General features: G+C 56.4%; 1 protein-coding gene across 5 annotated transcripts in view; it reads left to right on the plus strand.

The window, feature by feature from the left end:
- The window catches only part of SH3PXD2A (SH3 and PX domains 2A), a 227,841-nt gene that overhangs the window by 104,903 nt on the left and 96,874 nt on the right, over window positions 1-26,064 (plus strand). For all 5 annotated transcript variants that reach the window (XM_045191383.3, XM_071221156.1, XM_053922098.2 and 2 more), the window contains 2 exons: window positions 1,924-2,000; window positions 11,829-11,920. In XM_045191383.3, the coding sequence (XP_045047318.2) occupies window positions 1,924-2,000; window positions 11,829-11,920 (169 nt within the window). The remainder of the gene's footprint in view (window positions 1-1,923; window positions 2,001-11,828; window positions 11,921-26,064) is intronic.

Consider the following 26,064-nt stretch of genomic DNA (forward strand, 5'->3'; position numbering starts at 1 on the left):
GCCCATGGGGCGTCTGCTGCATGCAGAGCCTCACGCTACGTGGAGTGAATGGTGCTGGGGGAGGACAGCGCTGCAGACGGTGGCCTCCTGCTCACACTGTGTACGGAGAGATGAGTGGCATAAATAGGACGCCCGTCTCACGCAGCGTGATGTGTTAATCACTTGTTCCCCCGGAGCAAGGCTGGTGACCAGAACCTGTGGTGACAGGGAAGTCAGGGAGGGCTGTTGCAGGTGCTGTCAGTGCCCCCCCCCCCCCCCCCCCCGCATTCACCTCTGCCTGCCAGAGGCTGCTCCTGGGAGCAACTGTGGGCTTTGTTCTAGCCACAGGGGGACGCACTAGGCTAGAGGTGCCGTGGAGTTACTGTGCTTCGAAGCTCAATGACGAGCCAGGGGTGGTGGATAAATACCTGAGCCTCCTCACCCTCACTAGGATAGCTCTGAGGTGTGGTCTGCACTACTCTCCCCCCAAGTTCCCCAACAGAACTGTGCTCTGGAGACCCACAGTGATTAACGGGCTCTATAATACTTCCTCCCCTTCCCGCCATCCTTCCCCATCCGCCTTCTGGTACTTCCCAGGATCACCTCCCAAATGAACGACTTGCATTCATTCGACTCCTGGTGTCCCGGTCTGCTCCCGGGGAAACAACCTGGGGAAGCAATGCCTCGTTTGTACTTCAGTTGGACCTCGATGGAGGGAGCTTAAGTGGATTAACACGTGGTCTACATGTTTGTTCACACGCAATGGCGGTTATCTCCGTTAGGACTCCTTTAATGCAAGTGATGAAAATCCCCCTCCAGCTAGTTTAAATAAAAAATAAATGTATTGCTCTATGTAAGTAAAAGCACCAGGCAAACCCTGGGTTCAGGAACACCTATATCCAGGCGTCCAAATGACGTCAGAGCAATCTGCCCTACGCTATCTCTTGGGTTTGCTTTTCAATCATCAAAAAACATTTATTGAGCACAAATCCTTTCTCTCAGTTGATTTCCTTCTTAGGCAGGAATAAAGATGGCCACTAGAAGCCCCAGGTTTTCTTTCTTTCTTTTTTTAAAAATTGATTTGAGAGGGAGAGGGAAAATGGGGAACAGAGAGACAGGGGGAGAGAAGTATTGATTTGCTGTTCCACTTCTTTATGCCTTCACCAGTTAATTGTTGTATGTGCCCTGACCAGGGATCAAACCCACAACCTTGGCATATCGGGACAGCGCTCTAACCAACTGAGCTACTCAGCCAGGGCTAGGGTTTATATTCTAAAATTTAATGACTGTGAAAGGACTATGCATTGATCTATTTGTTGTCGTTGAATCCAGCTAGCCCAGAGGAGCCTTCTGGGAAGGTTTGAGGGGCTGGCATTTCTGTAAGCCTAGCCCACACCTGTCAAAGGGTCTGTCAGCCCAGCTGAGCAGTGGCCTGGATGGCTGGAGGCTGTGAGTCAGAGAGGCTGGGCAACAGTCAGGCTGGGGCAGCCAGGCCCCCTTGGCATTGGCCTGTGCTGCCCTGGAAATAGCCACCCACCTAAACTAAGAATAGGAATTCCTGCCCGGCTGGCAGGAACTAATGCCGATTTCTCAAGAAGGGATGGGTCTGAAAACAAAACACAGCGTGTGGGTTGGGCCATCCTTTGTATTTATTTGTGAGGCCTCTTGGGAGCTGCACCCATGTCTGGGATTGATCCTGTCATTTGACCCACACAAGGTGACCTGGACAAGATGGCAGCCTCCAGGACTCCTCATCTGCCCGAGAGGGCCTGGGCTCTCAGATTTGGGCGCCTCCTGCCCCCTGAAAGAGGTGACTATTCCCTTGTTGCCTTGACAATGAGCAGAGGTGGTAGCCGAGGGAGAGGGGACCAAGGCGGTAGGGGTCCCAGGTCCCTGTGGCAGCTTTTCCTGGACTCACCTGGCTCACGAGCATTTCTCTTCCAGGCAAAATCCTCTTCCGAAGAAGCCACATCCGGGACGTAGCTGTGAGGAGGCTGAAGCCCATCGACGAGTACTGCCGGGTAAGGCTATGTCTGGGGTTTGCGGGGGGCGAGGGGGTGACCTCATCTGTCCCTCTGTGAAGGAATGCTGTCCGTATGGAACCCTCTGCTGCATCCTGGAGCCTGGTGTCTCCTAGCCAGAGGGGTGGGTGTGGGTGTCCCTTGGGGAGGGGCCACCTGATGGCTGGACTGCCCTCTTCTAGGGCAAGACGGCATCGGACTCACAGCTAAGCCTCTCCTTTTGGGACATGTCCATGTTTACAAAATGCTATTTTAAGTCACTTCCACTGTCTTGGGAGCTCAGTTAAGGGGCTTCCTACTGAAGGGACTCTGTATGTGGCATTTTGCTGGGCATAGGAGAATTATCGCTTTGAATTCCTTTTGGGATGCTGTTGGAATCGGTTCTGACTTCATGAACATTCAAAATGCATTATTTGTTTATTCACAGAAGTCTTGATAGTTGCAGATGTTCATGGACATGTCTTTATAGATGCAAATGTACGCATACGCGCACACACACAGCACATGCGTGTGTGTGCACTAAAACAGCCAAAGCCAGGAGCAGATTTGAGCGTGAGAGCGAATTGCAGGGCGGATCCCATTTGTCTTTCTACTTTGGTTGGAGCCCAGGACTCCTGCAGTGAGAATGAGAAGTCTCTGGATTGTTTGAGGTCCTCACTAGCTTTTCAGGGAGGAGAATGGTACCTCTGCAGAGGGAGTTCCGTGGAGGGAGTTCCGAGGAGGAAATGAACGGACACATTAGAGGTACAGAGGAAGCATTCAGCAGATGCTACTTTTTTGTCACTATCAGTACAAGGCAGGAAAATTAAGTGTTACCACTGGGCTTCACTGGCTTTAATGGAGATTGAATGTCTCAGTTAAACGAAACCTACGGTGGAGTCGGACTCAGGAATCTTGAGGCGAGGCAAGTGGGGTGACGCTTTGTTGTGTGTGCCGGTATTGGAGCTGGAGTTGCATCCCACCGCCCCACCTGCTAGCTCTGTGACTTCGGGAGAGTTACTTCACCTCTCTGAGCCCCAGTTTCCTGATCTGTAAAAGGGGGGTGAAAATAACTCTTTCACAGGGTTCGTGGAAAGGGTTGAGTAAGAGAACGTCTATCCCAGTGTTCGCCACTCTGAAACAGCCTGTCCCACACAGAGCGGTTACCATAAAGTTCCTTTTTGCGCTACTATTCGGTAATTCTCAATTACTGTGTTTGACAATAAAAATGCTTAAATAAGAATCAGGTTACACCCTGGCTAGTGTGGCTCAGTGGATTGAATGCCCACCTGCAACCCGAAAGGTCACCAGTTCGATTCTGAGTCAGGACACATGCCTGGGTTATGGACCCAGGTCCCCAGTAGGGGGTGTACAAGAGACAACTGACTGTATTTCTCTCCCTCTTCCTCCCTTCCTTCCCCTCTCTCTAAAAATAAATAAATAAATAAAATCTTTTTTGAAAAGAGAGTCATGTTGCTACATTTAATAATAACTGGTGCTCTCAAGCCTATGGGAAGACAAGCATTCCATGTAGTGCAACCTGAGTCTAAATTTCGTGACTGTGCAGATTATACTGGTCACGTTTTCTGCCTTAACGCAAAAGGATGGCCCGATGATGAGTTCCCTTTACCAGAAATGCCTTTCCTTCAGGTCAATACAGGCAGACCTCGGAGATACTGCGGGCTCGGTTCTAGAGCATTGCAATAAAGCAAGTATGGTCATCTCTTTGCTGGCGGAGGGTCTTGCCTACAATTGTTGAAAAAGGCAACATGTATCCAGCATGATAAAGTGAAGCACAATAAAAGAAGCTATGCCTGTATTCATCTTTCTTTTTAAAGGGCATTTGCCATTTCCAGTTAAATTGATGGCTGCAGCCTGAGCTTTAATTTCTCTCCATTCCTTTCCCAAGAACATAAATAAATGAGCAAAGCTAATGGAGGAGGGGACTAAGGGCAGGAGGGGGCGTCTTCCAGCCGGGATTCACGGCATATATTGGCCTCGGTGGCCGAGCCCAGGCATCCGCAGCCAGTCTCTGTGAGATCATCGAGAAACCGATAACGTCTTATCTCCCGGGAACAGGCTTTGAACAGGATTCCTGAATCAGGATGAGATCCAGGGGGACTCTGGGACGCCGGGGGTGCTGCTGGTGGCTGAGGGCACCAGTTAAGTGGGGCCTGCAGAAGGAGGAGCCTCCTAACCTGATTAGCTCCAACAAGAAGGACTCAGAGCCAGGTGATGAGGTGCAACATCATGGGGTCACCAAGCAGCCAGACATCTTACAGGCCGTATTTACTCTGAGAATGGAGGGGGGCGGGGGCAGGGCAGCGCAGAAGTGACCTTTAATTCTGCTGAACTAGAGAGCTGAGGTCTGTGGTCTAATTGTCTGAGACCTTAGAGTGACCTTGGAATGCTCATGAGGGATGAGACAATAACGGTCCATGGTCACTGCCGCTCAGGGTTGCATTTCACAGCTCTGCCACCCAATAGCCCAATCTATGGCCACTCGGGATCCAGCATTTTATTCAACATCACTGCTTCCCATAGCAAAGTCCACAGTCAATGCCGTGTATATTCCACTCCATGGCCAGCCTGCCCTTGTCTGTGCCTGTCCTTGGACACGCTGCTTAGAATCTCTGGGGTTTTTATTTGCAATGTCCTGCATAGGCAGCTCTGCTGGGCTGGGCAACATCTTCCTCCTTGGAGTCCAGGGTTTGCTGGGGATTCACACGCACCCAAAACTGTGAAGCCGGCTGTGTGCACAGCAGCCAGCTCCTCTGCCAGGACGCACGCGTGGAAAGTCTGACAGTGCTGGGGACCTCCCCAGACTTCAGGCTCCCTGCCCTCGCCGGCCGGGCAGTCCCCCTGCCTAGTGCTGATTGCACAGCCCAGGGCTCAGTGTTAGTGTCAAACCTGTACGCAGCAGACTGGATGAGTGTCATGGCGCTTTACCGAGCGCCAGCCGGTGGTTGTTTCCTGTGGCACTCGAGGGCCAGGTGTCTATCAAGAAGGGTTCCAAAGGCATTTCTTTAACTCCATAAATTAATAGGCAACATGGTTATGTGGTTAATATTTAATGGTTCCGTGGCCTCAACAAGTTGAAAACTTTCATCTCACGAACAAGCATGATCTGTACGTTAGGGGCTCAAACTAACAATTTTACAAGTGACTCCTTTTACCCCGTCCCTGCCTGTCAAATACATGTTTGCAGTATTTGTCTAGGGGGGAATATAAATATCCCTGGGGTGGGGGCACGGGGGGTGAAAGTGTTTGAGAACGAGCAGCCCCTCCTTGGCCATGTACATGACATTTACACAAGCCTCTATTTCCCGGTGGGTGTGACACGTTGTTTTGCTATCTAAAAGCTGAGCTTGCTTCCATTATTCTGCTGTCAGCGATGGACTTGCTTTTAGGATCAATGGCTTTCTTTGTGGGAGGGATGAGGGGTGGGCTGTATTGAGACAGGGGCGGGACTCCAAACCCAACAAGGGGGTCAGCCTGTAAAGGGTAAGGACTCCCCAACCCGACCCTCCGCATCTCACGGGCTCATTCATTTTTACCCCCACTTCATTCCCAAGCAGAGGCTATTACTTGCAGTGGTTCTTGGTCCCGGGTACTCTCCCTCCCACCGTGGGGATTTTCCGCCACTGCCCTTCAGTGGTTCTCATTAATAAAGAGAGAGGTGTGTGTTGCAACCCAAATGAACTCCTTGGAAAGGCACCCAGGCTCCCTGGCGTGCTCAGTCCCAGACGGGGGAGTAACTCTATGGCCAATGGGGAGGGCTGAGGCAGAGAGCCCCGATGGATCCGTCCTTGCCCCCCCCCAGTGCTCTTCTCTTCTGGGGGAGCCCAGTGGGTGGAATCTCTTCATCTGCTCTGGTCCAGACAGACGCCGCAGAAGGAGTTTCCAGCCTGTCCCTTCCTTTTTAAAGGCCCTCAGGGGAGGCCCGTGGTCCAAAAGAACCTCTGAGCAGCCCAGCCAGGCCCTCTGTGGGGTGCTTCCAAGTGCTGCTCGGGCTGAAGCTCCCACCTCTCTCCTTCACATCTTGCCCTCCAGTCTGCCGGAAGTGTGGCCATTCCCAACCAGCCAGATCCACTTAGGCTTCTGCCCCTTGGCCTGTGCTAGCCCCTTGCCTGGGGAAGCAGTCAGCTTCCATGGTGCCCCTCCCAGAAACCTCCTGACTCCCCAGGAACAGCTGACCACTCACTCCGTCTCTTCTGCTCCTCAGAAAGCCCTGTGCATGCCATCACATGCTTATTCCCTGTAGGAGGGTAATTTCTGGGTGCCTTTCTTCTCCAGACCAGGAGCTCCCAGAAGGCCACTTCCGTTATCTTTGTGTCTTCACGAACCAGTAGGAATCGTGGCCCCATGTGGGTGTCCAGCCTGTATCTGAGCACAAGATGCAAAGATCACATACAAGCAGAGGAAGCCTCTGAAGAGGGTGACATGTCCCCAAGGCCCCGATGTACTAGGATACCTTGTGAAATGGCTTAAACAGCAACCACAAATAAGCACTATTTCTGTTTCAAAAGGGTTTGCTGTCTAAATCTTTCAGAAGGAGAACTTGTGTGTTTGAAATACTCTGATTTACAGAAATTCAGGGAGCCCCCAGCTTCCTAGAAGGTGATTTAGGAGGAACAGTCAGGGCAGGATAGAGGCAGCCCCAGGAGTGGGGGTGGGCGCTGAGAGTTGAGAGTCGAGAGTCAAGAGTCGGGGGCTAAACTGGCACAACTCCGCCCCACCCGGAGTCCTTAGGCTTTTACCTGTAAGATTTCCATTGACCAGAAACCACAATGATGCTGCGGAAAAGAGGAAAATGTTTGATCCTGAGTAAAGAGCAGGGCGCCCACCATTGTTTTGCCAAATGCAGAACTTTGCGTTTTGTCCTGGGACAGGCGTTACCTGGAGCTGTGGGGTTCATGGAGGGGGTTCCTTTCGAAGCAGAGGGTCTGACCACAGCTTGGCTAGGGCCCCCTCCCACGCTGCTCCACTTGCAAAGGCCAGGCTTGGGCCCGCTGTGTCTGGGAGGAGGTCTCAGAGACCCGCCATTCAGCCACCCCCTCCCTTATCTAAATCCACCCCATCCAGAATGATGACATGGTGCCAAGCGGGGGGCAGGAGCTGGAGACGGCAGGGCAGGTTAGGACCAGGAGAGGGAGGCACTGGAAGTTCTGGCTGATGGCAAACCTGGACGGCTCTTGAGTGCCTTTCCCGGTCACAGGCGCCCACTGCCCTCAGCCCCTTCCCTCACCCTGTGTCTCCACATCTGCTCCCAGCCGGCTCGCCCACCGCCCACACCACAGAATGGCAAGGTTGGGAGGAGTCTGATGTCAGCCCAGCAGACATCCTGCGTGCTCTAAGCAGCCCCACAGGACGGTGTCCCCTCCCTAGGTGCTGAGGGCTCTGAGGTCACGCTCATTCCAGACCCTGCAACCCCACCTGAGTCACAGCTCTATTGGAAAGGCTCGATGTGACTGACTGGTAGATCTGAAGCTGATTCACTGTTGCTGTTCACAGTCCTAGAGCCAATGGCTGTCAGAGCTGGGAGAAACTTCAGGGTGTCCCTAGTCCAGATCTGTCCCAGCTTGGTCCATGGGCTATCAGCAGGAACTGCTCTGGGAAACCAGCTCCACGGCCAGACACCTGTGGGGAGCGGTGGAGGCGGCAGAGTAGGAGGTCAGACGGAGCTGGAGAGGCTCAGGACTAGACGGCCTCATTTAAAGCCTCGCTGCTTACTTGCTCTGCGGTCTTGGGAAGTTACTTAACCTCCCTGTGCTTGAGTTTCTTCTAATGCAGAATCGGAATCACAGTCAGACCCATCTCTTGGAGTTAATGCAGCGATTAACCAAGGCAACACCCAGGAGGTCATTATGACTAGTAGAAGCTGGCCTGAACATGGCCCCGCAGGTTTCCTTCCTGCAGGACTTCTCAGGGCCTTTGCCACAACGATGAACCTGGTGATCTCCTTGACCAGATGGGGGTCTCCAAGGCCTCCTTTCACACATGCCTACGAACTCTTACCTCACTTAGCAGGTGTTCCAGGAGGTGTAGTGTGAGATTCCAGAGCCAGTCTATTTTGTCCTTAGAGGAAACGGCAGAGAGGTGAGGTGAGCCACCTAAGGTCGCGCAGCAAGTACGTAAGGGCAGGACTGAAACCAGAATCGAAGTCTCTGGACTCCGCGTCCAGTGCTCTTTCTAGTGAGCCTCACTGCTTTCCCCTGTGGACTGACGGCGATGCGAACAACAGTGCAGCAGCTGACATTTGCAGGGCTCCTGTACTCACAGTCTCACTTCACCTGCAGACAGGTGAGGTGGTGCCATCTCAGACCCACTGCACGGAGCTCAGAGAGGGCAAATAGTGCCTTCAGCATCACACAGCCTGTGAACAGCAGAGCCAGGACCCAAACCCAGGCCCTGACTTAACCACCCCCTGGCATACATCTTGAATGTCCAATGGCAGAATTTTAGGCCTGAGCCAGGGGTGGTGCCCCAGAAGTTCCTGTATATTGGCCCCCACCTGCTCCTTTCAGAGTGGCTGGGTGTGGGGGTTCCCCAGCTCTGGCATTCATCCCGAGCCCAGGCCTCCGGGACTGCTCAGCACCGGCTCTCCTGCCAAATGATTTTGGCCAGAGATGGGCTTGGCGGCAGCTCTGATGGGAGTTGCTCTGAGCTGAGAGCCTCTTGTCAGCCTGAAATCAGGACGAGCCCTCGATGTGGCTCCCCTCGGGGCTCCCTGTAAAATAAAGATGTCTGCAGTGGCTCCTCCAAAAGGCCCCTTTGTCTGCGGCCCTCGCAGCCCACGTGTCCTCTGCCCCCAGAATGCCGGTCTCTGTTGGCATGAAGAGCTTCTGTGTTCACCACTGGTGCTGGGGGAGCCGCGGCCTGGCCGGGGTCTGCGCCTGGGTGGGTGGCAGGGCTCTGGGCCGCCTGGAAACCTGCCCCTACATCCCCGCCCTGTCCTGGAAGGGAGGTGACCCTGGCAGCAACCCTGCATACAGCCTGGTCCCTGGTTATGGGTTCCTCCTGCCTCCTGCCCATCCCTGCCCATTAGTGCTCCCTCTGAAACCCTCCTGCCTCCTGCCGGGAGCACTTGGTCTGCACATGCCCGATGCCCACTTCTCTGTCTCTGTCTCTCCCTCCATCTCTGTCTCTCTCTGTCTCTGTCTCCATCTCTGTCTCTCCCCATCTCTCCTTCTGTCTCTCTCTGTCTCTTTCTTCGTTTCTTTCTCTCCTCCAACTCTGTCTCTGTTCCTCTCTTCTGCCTCGGTTTTTCTTTTCCTTTTCCTTCTGCCCGTCCTAGGGAAGAAAACAGCACATTCCGTGTGTGTTAAACGAAAACTCGAACTCTGTAGGGGCAGTTCTGCCCACTCTACCTTCTGAGCATAGGGCCTCATCCTGCCACTTTCTTTCGCTGCAGTTCACCCCCCAACAGCCTCTGTTTCCCCCCGATAAACAGAGACAACGATGTCTGCCTCAGGGCCACAATGGCCGACACATCCTCAGATGTGCTCTCGTGGGTGTGGGACGGTGGCTCATCCCTGTCACACCAGGGCACAGCCCCGTGTCAGGCACAGCCTGAAGAGCCTTTGTTGTCTGTCGGGCATTGGCGAGCCAGGGACCTAGGACAGTGCCTGAGGTGTGGCAGTTGCTCATTCCATGCTCATTGCCCTTCCGTCCTGTTTCCTGGCTGTCCGAGGGGAGGTGAGCTCTTAGAGACCGAGGGGAGCCACAGGCTCTGAAGGAACCACTGGGAGTTTCGCAACGCTGTCCTTCCTGTCATGGCAGGACCTCGTCTCGTCCTGCCGGGCTGAGGGTTTGGCGCAAGCAGGGCCATTGTGGCAGGTTGCCTAGTGCTCAGTGCTGCACTTCAATGCTACCTGACCCGCTCAGAGAAGAATTAAACCACCGCCTCCCACCTCCTCCACACAGTAGTTCCATTGAGACCCAAGCGCGCATGTGCTTTTTGCCCCTCCATCATGTCACGTCCCGCCACTGTGGATATTGGGCTTCTGCATGCCAAGGCCCTCATTCATTCTTTCCTGCCTTCATTCGGTCAAACAAATATGTGTTGAGTATCTACGCTGTGCCAGACACTGTCCTAGGATCTGGAGACACAGCCAACAGATCCGGCGGGAGTCCCAGCCTGTGTGGAGCTTGCCTTCCAGTGAGGTCTTTCCCACGCTTGAGGGGCCTCCCTGAGCCTCTGTCCCCAAATCTGTGGCATGCAGATGAGATCTGCCCTCCTGACCTCATCATGACGGTCCCGTGACCACACACGGAGGTCCCAGCATGCTTGGCTCGGGAGCGGTGGGATCAGGTGTCATTGGTACCTGAAGCAGCCCTGGTGGAGGGGGCTGGGGAGGCACAGGTTGCGAAAGGGTCCTGACTGACTGACCACCGGCCATAGCTTCTTTGTCAGCAGTCCCTCACACTTCTGCAGGCCTGGGGTTTCCTCTTCCTTCTCAGAGTCCAGCTCGGAGTCCCCTTGGCCCTGTCCCCCAGCCCTGCTTTGACAGTGACCTCTCCTGTTTGGACCAAAGGATCACTCCAGTGTTTTATCCCTTCGTCCAGCTGCACCAGGTACAGTCCCTAATACTGAATTGAGGGGCCCAGGGAGCAGGGCTCCCCCTGGCCTCACCCTGCACCCCTGCCCCTCCATGTTTGACTGGGCCTGGTCAGGGGTCCTCTGTGCCCCATGTTGCAAGGTGTGGGGTCCGTGCTGGTGTGTAGCAGGAACTCTTACTAGCGGCTCACTGTGATCTCTCACCTCCCCACACCAGACTCTCAGTCTCCCCTGGACAGTAAGTTCAGAGCTGGTCCACACCCATCCCTGGACAGTTACTCCTCAAGGGACGCACATTCCTCTCCTCTCTGCCTATTCAGATCTGCTAACCCCTCTGGCCCAGCTCATGACCACTCCTCTAAGAAGTCTTTCTATACCCTCTAGCTTTTACTGATCCTCGAAGGCGTCCTCCACTGAGCCTAAAGGAGACCCTGCTCTCTCAGGCTCTTGCCCCCTCTCCCCTGCTTGGTGCTGTCAGGGCACACTGACCTCATTCAGCTCCTGGAACCTCCGGCTTGATCTCCACCAACCTTGGCCAGTTAGTTCTCATCCACCCTTCAGAACTCAGCTTTGGAGAGTCTTTCTAAAACCTCTCTCTCTTTTAAACTATCTAGGTCCCACCAGACAACGTGGTAGCGCCCTGTTGTCCTTGGTAGAATTATCAGTTTGTTGTTACAAGGCTAATTGTGCCGTCCGTTTTTAGGGACTGTACCTGGTGCAGCTGGACTGCGGCTCGTGGGAGACAAGGCTGCTGGGATAAGACCTGGCATTGTCAAACTCAGGATCTTGGACTTCGGGGCAGAAGGGAATTCATTCAGGAATTCGTGCAGGATGAGTAGTTCCCAAGGGCCCTGAGACCTAGGGTTCAGTGGTTATTGTTTTTTGTTTGATGGGCTGATTATTTAGATAGTTGACTGGCTAGTTGGATGGTTGGTGGTTGGTTGGTTGAATTGTTGGCTGGATGATTGATAGGTTGATTGGTTGACTGATTTTTTTTTGTTGTTGTTATTTTTATGAGTTGACTGGTTGGTTAGTGATTAATTGGCTAGTTGGTTAGTTGATGGGATGGACATACAGGCGGATGGATGGAGAGTTGTTTCATTAATTAGCTGATTGGTTAATCCATTGATTGGTTGTCCGGTTGGATGGGTGGGTGACTAGTTAACTGTCTTCCACGGCACAGTTTTGGAGCTCCCCCCCCATCATTGTTGGCCCAAGCTGACCCTGCTTTTGGTTTTCCCGGTTCCAGCTTCATCAGGCCTAATGCCCCTTTTTCCATCTTTCCACAGGCGCTGGTCAGGCTGCCTCCCCATATTTCACAGTGTGATGAAGTCTTCCAGTTCTTTGAGGCCCGACCAGAGGATGTCAACCCCCCAAAAGAGTAAGTGGCAGGTGTGGGCTAACGCTGCGGGCAGCCTGGAGGTCAGAATGTGGGGACGCAAGGAGGGAACGCAGGCTAAGGAGACATGCGCCGAAGCAATGGGGACCATTTCCCAGACTCCTCTTGCCAGAGCTTACTCCTCACTTCCCTTTATGCCAAGGCTGGAAAAGGAGGGTGTCTCTGCATCTGGGCAGCAGGTTTTCCTGCAAACTCTTTCCAGCTCATGGGTTATTGTAAAGAGCAGACGAGGAAACAGAAGATATAACGGTCATGGCTTTCAGATGCCCAAGCTTAGCAGTCATTGCTCTTAACTGTTGGTGGTCCCAAGCTCCCGTGGGGATGCAGGCCTAGGAGGACACGTGCTGCTCAGGCCGAGACCCGCCTGCGGAGTAGCGCTGCCGTCCTGAGCTGCTGCCGCCGATCTCACCGCCGTCATCAAACCGGGCGACGACTGCGCACGGAGTGCGCACCGAATGGCTTTTCCCTGCGGCATTTTGTGGTAGACACTAGTAGCCCCGTTTACACGGAGGGAAACTGGCACCCAGTGAGGTCAGGTGATTTTTCCTAACGTCAGACAGCAGGGTGGGTGTGAAGGAACAGGTGTGAAACTTGAAGTGGCACCTCTGATTCCTTGTGGCTCGGGGCTGGCTGCCTTTTCCATGGTTGGGGAGGAATGGGGAACCAAGCAGGTCTTTTTTCTTTCTGGAAGCAGACTTCTCTGGACCTGGTGGGCAAGATGGCCCATCCAGGCATGTTGGCTTCTCACACACATGACCAGACTGCGTCTGTTCTTGCTTAGAACGCTTCTCTCCCCTACATACTCTAAAGGAGGCTCTCAGTGGCCAGCAGAATATACTTTCCACCAAGGAGCTGATGAGCAGAAGTTAGGCAGCTGGGGAAGAGTGTTGGGCAGGGGAGAGGACTTGAAGGGGATACTGATTGGTCACCTCACTTCATACCTCTGTTCCCCTGAGATCTCAAAGTACCAGGGCAGGTGGCAGAGAGGCAGATGAGGTGGGTACTATGGAGAGAAAGGAAAGAATAGTCCAGAGGAACTGCCTGGGACAGGTAGGGAGAGGCAGGTGCCATCTGGTGATGGGCAGGAGAAAGCCCGAAGACAAGAGCGTGCATCCCACAGCCCTGGGGTGCCATTGATCGGCAGTCTGTGAAGGGTGCCCAGCCTGCACACCCACACACTGCAGTCCTTCTGGAAGGGGCCCTTCTCCTTACTCGCACTGTAAGACGAAGCCCGAAAAGGCCTGGACCCTTAGAGGGAGGAACAAGCATTATCTGGCTGGGAGGCTCGCCTGGCCTCATGACAAAGGCCATCTCCCTTGCTGGCTGCCACCAGCATAGGAAACAAGCAAAGGGTGCGATCCTTCAGAAATTCGTCAGGGACTTGGCTCACAATGTGCAGTCGTTAACCACGGGTGCAGGATGCGGAGTCTCGAGTTCACTGTCTGCCTCCGCTGCTCACTGGTCACGCAACTCCAAGGCAGATACTCCCTCAGCCTCTCTCTTCTCATCTGTACAAAGGGCTGGTGATTAATCCCTGCTCTGGCTACCCCCAGGGATTGTCTAGGAACTCAGATGACAGGAGGGCTGGGCAAGAGCTTGGCAGACGTCAGAACAGGACACAAGTGTGTGTTCTCACCAGAAGGAGGGGCAGCTCGCAGCACCTACTATGTGCCAGGCTTGTGAGAGAGTTTGCACCAGGAGTTTTACATCCTCATCCCCACGTCTCAGAGGAGGAAACAGGCTCACAGCTGGAGCAGGACTTGAACCCACAATTTGCTGGTGTCAAACAGAGGCCCATAGTCTTTCCACTCCTCCCACCTGCCTCTGCGGTTTGGGGGATAGTTGGGGGACCAGACTGTGGGCCCGATGCCTCTCATTACGTCCTCTCTGTCCTCCCTCTCTGTGCTCCCCTGCCAGGCCTCCCTCACTCTCCCAGGGCGGAAGAAGGTTCTTGAGACTGTCCCTCAGTCTGTACCCAGCCCTGCCACTCTGGGTGGCCTCTCAGAACTTCCTGCTCTCCTTCCTTCCATGAATGGGAGAGAGATGCCCTTTCCACAAGGTTGTCATTGGAGTCCCTTGCAGTCACGTGCCCACAGGAGGGGAGAGGGGCCACGGCTGATGGGTGAAGTGACAGGGGAATTGCCACAAATTTGTGCCCTGCACCCCACTCTCTGCCAGTCAGCTGAATAAATTGGTCCTGTTTCACCTGTCAGCCTGCACACTTCAGGCAGGTTAGCCCCTTGCCTGTCTCCACACGGCCCTCGAGGACGGTGCGAACCAGGCTCAGGGAGACAGCTGGGCACCGGCAAGGCAGCGGGCATGGTTTTGCAGGGCCGGGCTCGGGGGCCGGGCCTGCCACGCACCTCCGTGATCTCCGACCGTTGTTCACTCTGCGTGCCTTTCTGTTTTCCCATTGCTCAAATGAGCTAATGCGGAACTCGGAGAGCGGTCACGAGGGCTCACAAGGTAACGTGTCCTGCGCTAACCCAGCCAGGCTCCATTGGCACACGGGAACGCTCAACAGTTTTGTTCAAGGAAGGCAGTGGCACAGAAGGGAATGTGGCTCCGCGCGTGTTCCACCGCTGCAGACCACAGCCTGGCTTCTGCAGGGGGGAGTTCTAAAGCATTTGGCCTCCAAGTCACCACGGCAGGGGGTTATCTGCCTTTTCCTGAGGTGGCATCAGTCACCCAGGCCGGTTCACCGTTGGTATGGCAAGAGATTGCCGGAGAACAGGAACCTGTCCAGCACTAAACAGGCCTGAGGCTCTGGAGTGGGGTCAGCTGCAGCCAGACAGGTGTAAGTGGCTTCTGTTTCTCTGCCCCTGCTCCGCCTCAGGGACCCACCAAGAGAGACCCAGGTTGCACTGTGGAGTGTGCTCCCCTGGGAGCCCAGCCCCGAGGGCAACCCTGGGCTGGTAGGCTGATGATCTGTCAGCCTAGTGCCTGCACCTTCCCAGGCCACCATCCTGAGCATCAACACCGGATCAAGTAACAGCGTATCTTGACTCTGGGGAGACTGTGGAGTGGCTTATCAAATTATCAAAGCCTGTGGATTTAATTGGAGTTTTGCAGATAACCCCCGGCCTCTTTCAAGTGTGCTGCAGCAGGAGCCTTGAGCGCTCACGGGGGCTGGGGTGGGGGGCCCTGTCCCTTTCCATCTTGTAGGGCAGGCCAGGCCTGCAACCGCCCAGCCTCGGTGGGGGAGGTGGGCAGCAGGCCGGAGCCCTGGGCTGCGGTCCCAGGCCGCCTGCTGGCTTGCTCTGTGGAGAGTGGGGCCGGCCTCCCGACTGCAGGCGGCTGCTCTCCTACACGACTGGCCGTGCTCAGAAAGCGTGTTCTCTATAGACACCTTTGGTGAGCTCGCCACGCAGCCGCCACAGTGCTTCTGCCTCCTCCTGCCGCTGCCCCAGGACAGCGGCTCGGCTCTCGGGCCCTGTCCTCTGCCCTCTACCTGCTGACACTGCCGACGTGCGGTGCTGCTGAGCGTGAGCAGTGCTGAGGTCCCCTGGGGCCCTGGCCCAGGTCCCAGACCCTGGCGTTGTTTTAGGTTCACCTCTTTCCTACACACCTCTTCCTCCACCTCATCAGCACACCCTGAGGGCACTACCTACGGAATGTGTCCAGACTTTGACCACCCCTCTCGCCCTCGCCCCTGCTGCTACCCCAGGCCAGCCCGTACCATCTCTCGCCTGGATTCTGGACTCCTGGCTGGTGTCCCTGCTCCTGCCCTTGCTCTCTATGGTCCATTGCAAAACAGTGGAAGGAATGATCATTTCAAAATACACATCAGATCATGTCACCCCTCAGCTCAAAATCCTCCATAAGTCCTCCGTGCTTCCCATGTCACTCAGAGTCAGGTCCCATCTGGTGGAACCTGGGGGCACCTCCTGTCACTCTCCCACCTTACTTGCTGTAGCCACGCTGGAAGCTTGCTGCTTCTCACACCTGTCAGACACATTACTGCCTCAGGGCCTTTGCACTGGCTCTTCCCTCCACCTGGATCACTCAGTCCCTGCCCAGGGGAGCCGGTTGGCCCATTCCCAAACTTCCTTTGAATCCTGACTCAGGACAGCCGCCCAGTGAGTCTGTCCTGGGCCTCCTATGTAAAGTCCCCCAGCACTTACTGTCCCCTTCCCAGCTTCATCTTTCTTCATGCCTCTCGGTGCCCTTCCCGCCCACTGTGGTTACTGCCGGTCCCTCCGACTAGGGCGCAGGCTCCAGCAGTGGAGGAGCTTGTCCCTGTTCTGCTCATGCTGTAAACCAGCACCCAGAGCAGGCGTTCGGGAGACCTCTGCCACGTGAATGGCTGATGTCACTCAGGCTCCGTTACAGTCTCCCACGGGAGGTGGTTTGGGAGGTGACTTTATGGAGCAGATAGAGGCGCAGAGCTGCCGTAGCTCACCCAGCAGGTGGCAGGGCCAGTGTCCAAACCCAGGTAGTCTGGCGGGTAAGAGATGGTGGGATGACACTTCTTAGCATCTCCTGCGTGGATTCTAGGGCTGCTGTGTAGCTGGTTTAGTGTAGGGAGAGCCCCGGTCACCAAGTCCTGGAGGAGGGGGACGGACACACCCCGGGAGCTGGAGAGAACTCAGTACAGAACAAACCTTGGAAGGTCCCTAGGCATGAACTCTGACAGATGAGCCTGGATTGTGGCAGCCACGCTCCAGCACCCCTGCAGCACCCCGAGGTGGCCCCCAGCTACGCATGTGGTCTGTCCAGTAGTGTCCTGGGGCCACGTGGGCTGTCTCAGCTCTCCCTGGCTTCACAGTGTTGGCACACCCGAGCACCCCTTGCTGGGCTGCTGGGCTGGGAGCCAGGCATTGCCTGGCCTGGTTTCCACAGGCCCAACAGCCCCCAAGCAGCGGATTCCCCTGCTCTGATTGCCACGGGCATCCTGGAGCTAAGGCAGGCCCAGGCTGGCCTGGCAGGATTCACACCCTCGTCAACCAGTGACCCAGCAAATGCTCTTCTCATTCAAGTTTAAGGCCACATCCCACTGAAATAATGTCCCCATCCCCCTGGGTGATGCACATTCCTCTTGGAGAGGGGTCTGGCCACCGGGGCAGGCCCAGTCCCAGGAAGCCCTAAGGGCCGGTAACCCACCTTTCCATCTCCTGGCCCACCAGCCACCTTCTCATTCTTCGGTGCCTGTCACAGAAGTGCCACCTGCTGTCCCCAGCCTCCAAGCCCATGCCCTGCCGTTCCCTCCACCCGAGGCACTCTCCTCTCCTGTCCCCTCTCCCCACCCATCCCGGGACTGAATCCTAATCAGCCTCAGGCTTTTCCAGAAAGCCCTCCCTAAATTCCCCGCCTGGCTGCCTCAGGAGTGGCACTGACCACACCACAGTGGTCTGTGTGGGGGGCCCACATTTCTGTACCCCCAGGGGCCTGGCGCCTGGCCACTGTTGAGGGACCAGAGTGAAGAGCACTGTCGAACCCTCTGGGGTTAGGGGGTCTGGCTTCAGAGACCAGCACTGTACCCCGCTTCTCTGTGCCTCAGCTTTCTTACCTGTACAGTGGAAATCAGCACACAACCCAAACAGAGCTGGAACGTGGTCAGCACTGCCCAAGGCCAGCGCTTGCTGTCATCATCGCGGCAGCCCTGAGCGAGAGGGCACAGCAGTGTGAGGTCCCCCTCGCCCCCTGCCCACCCCTACATCTGCTACTCATAGCCACAGGGCGGGGGCTGCAGCCTCCGTCTGAGGCCTGACCACTGTTGGCTCTCTGCCAACCATGGCAGAGGTTTCACTTATTTTTTGGAGAGAGAAGGAAGGGAGAGAGGGAGAAAAACATCTCTCGGCTGCCTCCCACACACCGAAACCCAGGCATGTGCCCTGACCAGGAATCGGTTTACAGGCCGGCACTCAACCCACTGAGCCACACCAGCCGGGCGGACACACGTGCATGTGGCACCCTGTGTCGCCAAGGGGAAAATGGAGGCCAGGGTGGGCTGTGTGTCTCCCTCTCGTCACGCGTTAGGCATCCTGCTTGTCGACCTGCTGCCTGTCCTCAGGCACAGCCGTGCCACTGGCACCTGGTGGGCTCGAGGGATGGGCTGAGTCCTCCTGCTCCCCGTCACCCCCTCTCAGCTCTGGGCCTGGGCCTGTCTCCTCGGCTCATTTCTTCCCGAGGAAGCCGGCCGGGATCCTGTTGAAATTGTTGAAATTGCATGGGTGGAGCAGAGCCTCGCTCAACGGTTTTCATTCTTTGGCCCCAGTGCCACAGAGCCACCCTCTTGTGGCCTAGGACAATGGTCCGAAGTTCGGAGGGACCTGGGGTGAGAGGCGGTGGGCCCACAGACAGATCAGAGCTGTCCCTGCCCCGGTCTGCCCAGAGAGCTGCTTTCCATCTGCCCCAGGGGTCCACTCCCAAAACCCCTGCCACCTGCTGTGTCCGTGGGACACCTGAGCAGGCCAGCAAGAAGGGGATGGAGGCTGTGGGGCCTGACTAGGGGAGAGCCCTGGGTTTGGGTCTGAGCCAGGGGCGCATTGAGGTGGCCTGGGAGCAGACGTGGAGGGCGCTGAGTGAGGCTTGCGGGACCAGCACCAGGGCAGAGGGCAGGCAGCTGCTCTGGGCCCGGCGTGGGCACAAGATCAGAGCCAAGAAAAGGCATTCCTCTGTGAGGGCTCCCCAGCCTCCTTCCCATTTCTGTTGCAGAAGGGGGACGAGGCTATGTCTGCCCTCCGCTGCGGGAAGCAGAGTCCTGCCTCGGGACCCAGCAGGAAGATGGGGGTGGGGGGGTGCAGTGCAGTCAGTTTGTCCCTGAGAATTTTGGGGGGCTCCTCCAGGAACCCCACCTCCTCAATCTGGCCAGATTCCAGGTCAGACCTGCTTGGGAGTCTGACTCCAGACCTCAGGGCCCAGGCTGCCCTGCGGACAGCAGGTGACCCTGGGTTGGTGGCTGAGCCTCCACTTCTCTGTAAGTCCCCCCACCCCTCCTGCCCAGCGCTGAGGAGAGATAAACAGATGAGGTGCGGGGCACAACACAGGGGTGGAGCCAGGTGACCTCTGCTGCTCTTCCCTCCTCTTCCCTGGGAGGCAAATGGAAGGTTCTGGAAAGAGCACTGGAGAGAGCGTCTGCTGTGACCCCCCTCCACTGAGCATCTACTGTGTGCTAGGGACAGTGTGGGCTGATGAATGCAAGGCTCAAGGCCACCACCTGGTCGAAATTTTGAGTTGAGTTTAACTGACTTCAGAGACAAAGTCGGAACACCCAGCTCTGCCGGTGACCTTGAATCACTTCACCTCTTCCAGTCTTGGTTTCCCCCCATGAACGGGGCCCCACAGTACCGAGTGACTGACTGAGGTGGCAGGATAGCCGTGAGTTCCCGGGGCACTAACGCATACCAATGCCTCAGCACCTGGCCCTCGCAGAGGCTTTCCTCCACCCGCCCTGGCCTGGGTGCAGGGTGGCCACTCAGAAAAGACAGGGTGGATGGAACTGGGTCCCGCTGAAGACAGGAGCTGGGCTGAACCACCCTGAGCCCCTCTCAACTCTGAGAGTTCTCACCAGGGTTGGATTTCTTACCAGGGCTGGTGTGGACTCTGAGGTGAGGCTGGCCCTCCACCACTAGGCACCCCACTGGCTTTGGGGAGCTGCAGGGCATCCACCTCCCTAGCCCCGACCCCATGCTTGGCTGCGTCCTGGTTAGACATCTGTCCACACCAGCAGTCCCAGCTACCACCCATCCTGGACGTGGCCCACACTCTCCTCCCAGCCCCTCTGCTACTGGCAGCTGCACAAATAGCCTCTCTATGCTGATGGGCGGGAGAGCCAGCTGGACACAGGGACTTGGGTCAACAAGGGGCTGGGGGCCAGCATGGCACAGGACTTTGTGTAGGTAGGCCCTGCCCAGCCGCTGCCCCGGTGGACAGGTGGGAGGAAGGTGCCCACAGGAAGTTGTGTCCAACCCCCCTGAAAGGGGCGTGGCTGCAGGGACCAAGGACTTCTGAGGGCCCCACCATGGTGCTGGGTAAGCAAGCTGCAGGGGGCCTGACTCTAACCCACCTGCCTGGTCCCAGCTCTTAGAGCGAAGGCCCAGAAAGGCTGCATGTGGGGAGAGAGGGTTGCTCTGTGTTCATGGCTGGTACGGGATCTTCCGCTCCCTCAAGCAGCAGTGGGGCGGAGGTGGTAGGGAGGGGAACGGTAGCCTGGGGCAGGGGTGTGGGCATGGGCTGGGTCCCCCTTATTTCCTCAGGCTTGTGCTTCTGTTTCTGTGTCTCCTCAGCCCTGGGAAGAGGGCCCTGGTATGCAGGTGCCCAAGACCCCACATGCCCACTCCCTTGCTCCCAAGGCCACAGCACCCCTTGGAAGTGCCAGCTGGAGGGTTGAACCCCCTAAGAGCCCCTGAAGCTGGCTTTGCTGTTTTGCCATGGGAGAGAGGAGCCTTAGTTCTCCCTCCCTCTAATCACCACCCCTCCATGGTAACCAGTCCTCTGGTTTGCCGCCCCTCCATGCATGGTCCATGGCAGAGCTAAATCTCAAACCCAAGGCTTTGGGCTCCCAGACCAGGGCTGCCTCTGTGGGCTTCAGGAGGGAGGCATTCACCCAGTTTTGATCATCTCCTCAGTGTGAGGTATGGGACACACACAAGTGGGCGCAGCTCAGCCCTGCCTGTGGGGGTCTGTGGTCTGTGGGGAAGACAGAGGGCACAGGCAGGGCCTGGCTGGCACCCTGGCTCCTCCCCCAGCTGCTGTGCGACCTGGGAAATATCTCATCCTCCAAGGCCTCGGTTTCTTCACCTGTAATAGGGTGTTGATAACAGTAGCTGAGCCTGTGGAGACCCACAGCAGCAGGCCAGCCTGGCCAGGGGTCAGGGAGGCTTCCCTGAGGAGGCAGCCCCCACGCTGAGAGTGTGCCAAAGCCAGCCCACAAAGAGGTTAGAGACAGCCCCTGAGACTGGGGCAGTGTCAGGGGTGGGAAGAAACTGCCTTCCGGGAGAGGGAGAGGGAGAGTAACAGCTTTGGCTGGGCCAGAAGGAAGGGGCCTGGGGCATCCATTGTCCAGCTGGGAACAGCCATTAACCCTTTCTACCCTTCAGCATCGGTGAGGGGAAAGAATTTGGGGTATCTCTGGGGTCCCTCCTGGCTTTGAAATTCTGTGAATCTATCAGAACCCGCTGGCTATTGCAGTGGCCCGAGCACTAGGACCAGGAGTGTGGGGCTGGTGGCTGTAGGAATGTCAGACATTCATAGCAACAGCAGATGTGGAAGAGACAAGCATTCTAGAGTTCGTGTGACCCGTATGAGTTGTGTGTTCACGTCCATTGGAGTTTAGGCACCGGTTTTTCACTTCAAGGGATTTGTTCGTGGGATTTGTGTGTTTCTGGCTCCACCTTGTGGCAGCACTGGATATTACAGCTGCCCGCGTCCTGGTGGGTGCCACCTGCTGACTCCGCTGATACTGCCAGACGCTGTGCTGGACCCTTGCGCCTGATGTATCTTGTTCAACCATCAGTACCATCCTGTGAGGTTCATGCCTCATTTTTGCAGTGGAGGAACACTGAGCTCAGATTGGTTGGGTTACCTTTGGCTAGTAAGTGTCGGAGGATAGATTCAGCCTCTCCCAACTCCAAGTCCACGCCCCAGCCAGGGTGTGATGAAAAGCACGGGCTGATGCCAGGAAGACCAGCTCCCATTTGCAAGGTGGAACCCAGGACCCCATGGTGTCTGTGGTCAAGGGGCTGGGGGGAGGGGCAGCTGAAGGTACAGTTAAGGGCACTCTCCACGTTTGGGGATCTCTTTGAGGGGAAATTCAGGCTTCTCACCAGCCCATGCCCCTGAGAATGTGCAAGGCCCAGAGCCCCAGGGCCAGTTCAGGGTGTACTCACTGAGGCCCCTCCCCCAGCTTCAGGAGACCCCATGTACTTTGGGGTCAGACTTCTGAGGAGGGGTGCTACCTGACTTCCCTGACAGGACAGGCACAATGAAGCTGGTTCTGGAAGCACCCCCCCAAAACGGGTCTCCTTTCCCCTAACCAAACTGAGGCCTGACCTTGGCCTTTGGTCCAGCTCTGACCCCAGCCCAAGACCAAGCCTTTAAGTCCTCCACCCCAAACAAGGCCCATTTGTCATGTGGGGAATCCCCACCCCTCACCCCTAGCCTGAGACTCTTGCTTCCAGAGGTGGTTTGGGCAAGGCCTGGCCCAGTACTTGGGGTGGGAGGGAGATTTTTCTTTCACACAGCCCTACTGAGGTATGGTTTACAGTACAAAATTCACATGTTAAGTAAACAATTAATCCAATGACTATTAATACATTTTCGGAGTTGTGCAACCACTACCACAATCTAACTTTAGAAATTTGCTGTCACCCTAAGAAGACCCCAGAGGGAGGTGTTTGTTCTCCCCACACTCCAGGGCTCAGGGGCCCTGCTGGCACCCCTTCCCCCTGCTCCTGTCGGGGATGGGAAACGTGTTCCCCGGGGGACTGTGTTCTTTCCTCACCCGTGGGCAGCTCGGATCTCCAGACCTTCTGGTAGTTCTGGCTGCTCGACCTTCGCACACACCGCCTAATAACCCAGGCATGGGGCCTGCCCGGCCTTCTTGGTGCAGCTCTGAGGTGGACAGGCCGTCAAGAGGGGACCCAGGGTGGGGTGATGAGGGGGCCCATATCAGCGGGCACTTCCTTACCTATCGATTCCAGTAGCCCACTGGGTGCCCACCTTGAACTTTATCGCATCCCCAGGAAGTACTGGTAGAAGTTGGCTACACCAACGTCAGAACTTACTTTCCACTGAGTGTCTCAAAAGGTCAGTGGGTGCGAGCAGCGTCCCTAGGACCCAGCCACGGGGTGCCTGACTTGCTTTCCTGGTGAGTTCCAGGCAGCCCAGGTGTTTAGCAGAAAGCAATTTTCGTGTTTTAGCTCTTTAAACATTTTGCTTCCATCCATAAGGTGGGTACAGTTTTTTTCCCCAATTCACAGATAAAGCCACCCAGGCACAGAGGTGTCACGTGACAGCAAAGGTGATTACATGGCAGAGATGGCTGGAACCCAGGCAGTATAGGCAGGGTGGGAGCCTGGTTTTATCTGTCCTGCCCCTCAGTAAAGCTGGCCGGGTACCTAGCACGCTGCCTGGCACGTGCTTTATAATAAACAGGACCTGTTATTACTGTTGCAGTTGTTGATGGGCTAATCTGCACCAGAGGGAAAGCCAGAGGCCCGACAACCACACCCACACAACTCTCACCTGGCAGCTGCGCGCTTGGCAGGGCCTGCAGCTGGGGCGGGAGGTGTCCTCTAGCCCAGCCCAGCCCAGCCCTCGCTTTGCACTTACGGGTTCTACAGCCCAGAGCGGGGGCATGATTTGCCTGAGGTTACCCAGAATATTGGGCTAGCACCAGGTTTTTTGACTAAAAATCCAATGCTCTTTCAAGCCCTCAGAAACTTCCCAGAGGATTCCCAGAGTATCTCCGAGGCTTGGAATAGCCCGAACGCTGGTGCATGGAAGGGAGAGTTGAACCCTTGTGGAGATTTGAACAGGAGCCTGGCTGGAGGACAGGGAGGAGGGGCCGGCTGCTCTAAATGGCCAGGGAAACTGGGCTGCTGTCAGGTCTGGTTTAATTCAGTAGCGTCAGGCTCCTGATTAGAGAAGGCTGCACTTGCCAAGCCAGAGCATTGAAGGTTAATATGTTACTGGGAGTGCCCCAATCCCCACTCTGCGCTGGAGGGGGCACCTGTGAGCCTGTCTCACCTGGCCAGAAAGGTGGAGACCTGTCATGCTGCAGGCGACTGCCTCGGGAGCCAGAGAACAGAGCACGTGGGTTACTCCTGCACGGGGGCCCACACCCTGCCTGTGGGGGGAGACCCCCACTGTGTGCTGGGCACTACGCTGGGTCCTGTGGCCCACAGAGACAGGGAAAGGGAGGTGTCTCAGCTTGGAATCCTCCGGAAGCTGACCTAGGGATGAAAATTTGAGACCCAGCAGTTTATTTGGGAGGGGACACCAGTGAGCGACTGAAGGAAGGCAGGGGAGGAAAGGCAGCCAAAAGGGGTGTGTTATCAACCAGCTTCTGGGGCTTCGTCCCGCAGGGAAGCCAGGGGCCAGTGAAGATCTCGGGGCCATGGGGCTGTCCCACCCAAGGGTGGGCGCTGGGGCACTTAGGCACCCGCTGCTATTTCTTCCTGTAGCTCTTCTGCTCTCCCTTCCCGTCCTGCAGTCCATCTCCACAGGAAGCTTTCCCAACAGCCTGTGCGAGCCCACACTGCCCTGGAGCTCCAGTCTGCTTAGGGCGACTTTCAGGACCTTCCAGGTGGCTGGTGCCACCCACCCCCTCCCTCCGCCCAGCCCAGCCCTGCCAGCTGCCCCTCAGGCTCCCCTTTAATCCTGTCATCAGAGAGACCTCCCTTCTTTCCTCATCTCTGCAACCTTTTCACTTTCCTCACAGCTCTTAACCCAGTTTATCAATTTGCTTCTGTTCATTACTTACCCATTACACACCACCCCACCCAGGGTTTGAGTCTGTTTTACTCGACCCTGTGACCCCAGGGCCTGGCACATAACAGGTGCTCAGTGAATGCTGTTGACAGGCAGAGAGTCAGCAGAGGGTCAGGGCAGAGCCTGGCAGCTGCAGGAAAGGTCCAGCCCAGCCTGGGGGCTCCGGGGCTAAGGCCCCTTGTCACCGAGCCCCAAGTTTCTGTCACAGGCAAGGAGACCGGACTGTGCAGGTCTGTGCAAGGCTGGTGCTGGCCCTGGCTGAAGCTCCCAGAAAGGCCTGCCTGAGGGGCTGGTCCTCTGTGGTCCTTTTCCCAGGAGGGCGAGTGCACTGGGGATAGCGGGTTAAATGGGCCCCACGGACATGCTCAGCCAGGAGTGCAGGGGAGCCTTGCAGAGGGAGGGAGGCCCCTGGGGGCTGGGGCTGTGCAGGGAAGACTGCAGGGGGTGGGGGGTGGCCACAAATCTCCACCTGGACTTGGATACTGAGGGAGACTTTGAGACAGAGCGGGAGGGAGAGGGCTGGGCCTAGGGGCGCTTGTGAGTGCATGCTTGGGGGCTTCTGCGCAGAGGTGGGCAGGCAGTGGGCAGGGGCAGGGGGTGTTTTTGGAGGTCTGCAGGGTGCGAAGGCCAGGAAAGAGACAGGAAAGATCATGAAGGTTCTAAGCATGGACTTAGAGGAGTCAGCCAGCACCAGGTTCAACTCTCAGCTCTGCCACTGACTTAGCTTTTTATGTCTCAGTTTCCTCATCTGGAAAGTGGGTGTAATGATAGTACCTTGTTCTTGGGGGAGGCAGGAGAATTGAGATGATATATGTGAAGTACGCAGTCAGCACTTGCTGCGTGCACACACGCCCTTGTTCTCAGACTCGGGCCTGCAGGGGAGACAAGGGAGGACGTGAGACATTGTCGCCCAGGCAGGGGAGGACAGAGACGCACGTGAAGCTATCACACAGGATGTCAGCAAGAGCATGCAGCATCACTCCGGTGCCACAGCAGTTTCCTGACAGCTCTGGGTGATGTCACGGAGGATGGAGCGCAGAGACCAAGGCCATCCTCACAGATGGACAGGAAGTGCCCTGTGTCATCCGAGACTGCTCAAGCCCTTTCGTATTGTGCAGAAACTGGCATCCGTTCTTGCTGACCCATCTGTAAGGATCAGAGAAGACCCCCTAGAGGAAGTGGCACTTCCACTGGGCTTTTCTGGGGGAAAGGAAGGCAGGCAGAGACCCAGGGTCTGCCTGGAGGACAGCTCAGGACAACACTGCTGTTCTGGCCAGCCCTCCCCCCCCAATACGCTCGCACATTCATTCAGCAAACACCAACTGTGCCCAGCCGTGCTCGAGGCCTGGGGAGATGCACAGCTCCTGCCTCATGGGACCTAGAGTGGAGGGGAAGAGACAGCCACGTCCTGATAAGTAGTGGTCAAAGCTACCAAGGAAGGGGACAGGGTGCTGCTCTGGGTGAGGCTTGGGGGTGCTGGCAGCTGAAATGGGGAAGGAGAGAAAGTCAGAGGGGCAAAGAGCCCAGGACGGCAGCCACCCAGCATCACTGTCCCCAGAGTTTACAGAAACTCTGCTGAGATAAACAGCCCCTCTGGAGACTGCCCCCCAGGAAGCCCAGCAGCCCTAGGCTGCAGACCCCGCCACACTGTACTTCCGGGCAGAACCTCTGAGAAGCAGCCCTGGAAACCG

Source organism: Desmodus rotundus, chromosome 4 (assembly GCF_022682495.2).
Source record: "Desmodus rotundus isolate HL8 chromosome 4, HLdesRot8A.1, whole genome shotgun sequence".
In the NCBI taxonomy this organism is placed as follows: Eukaryota; Metazoa; Chordata; class Mammalia; order Chiroptera; family Phyllostomidae; genus Desmodus; species Desmodus rotundus.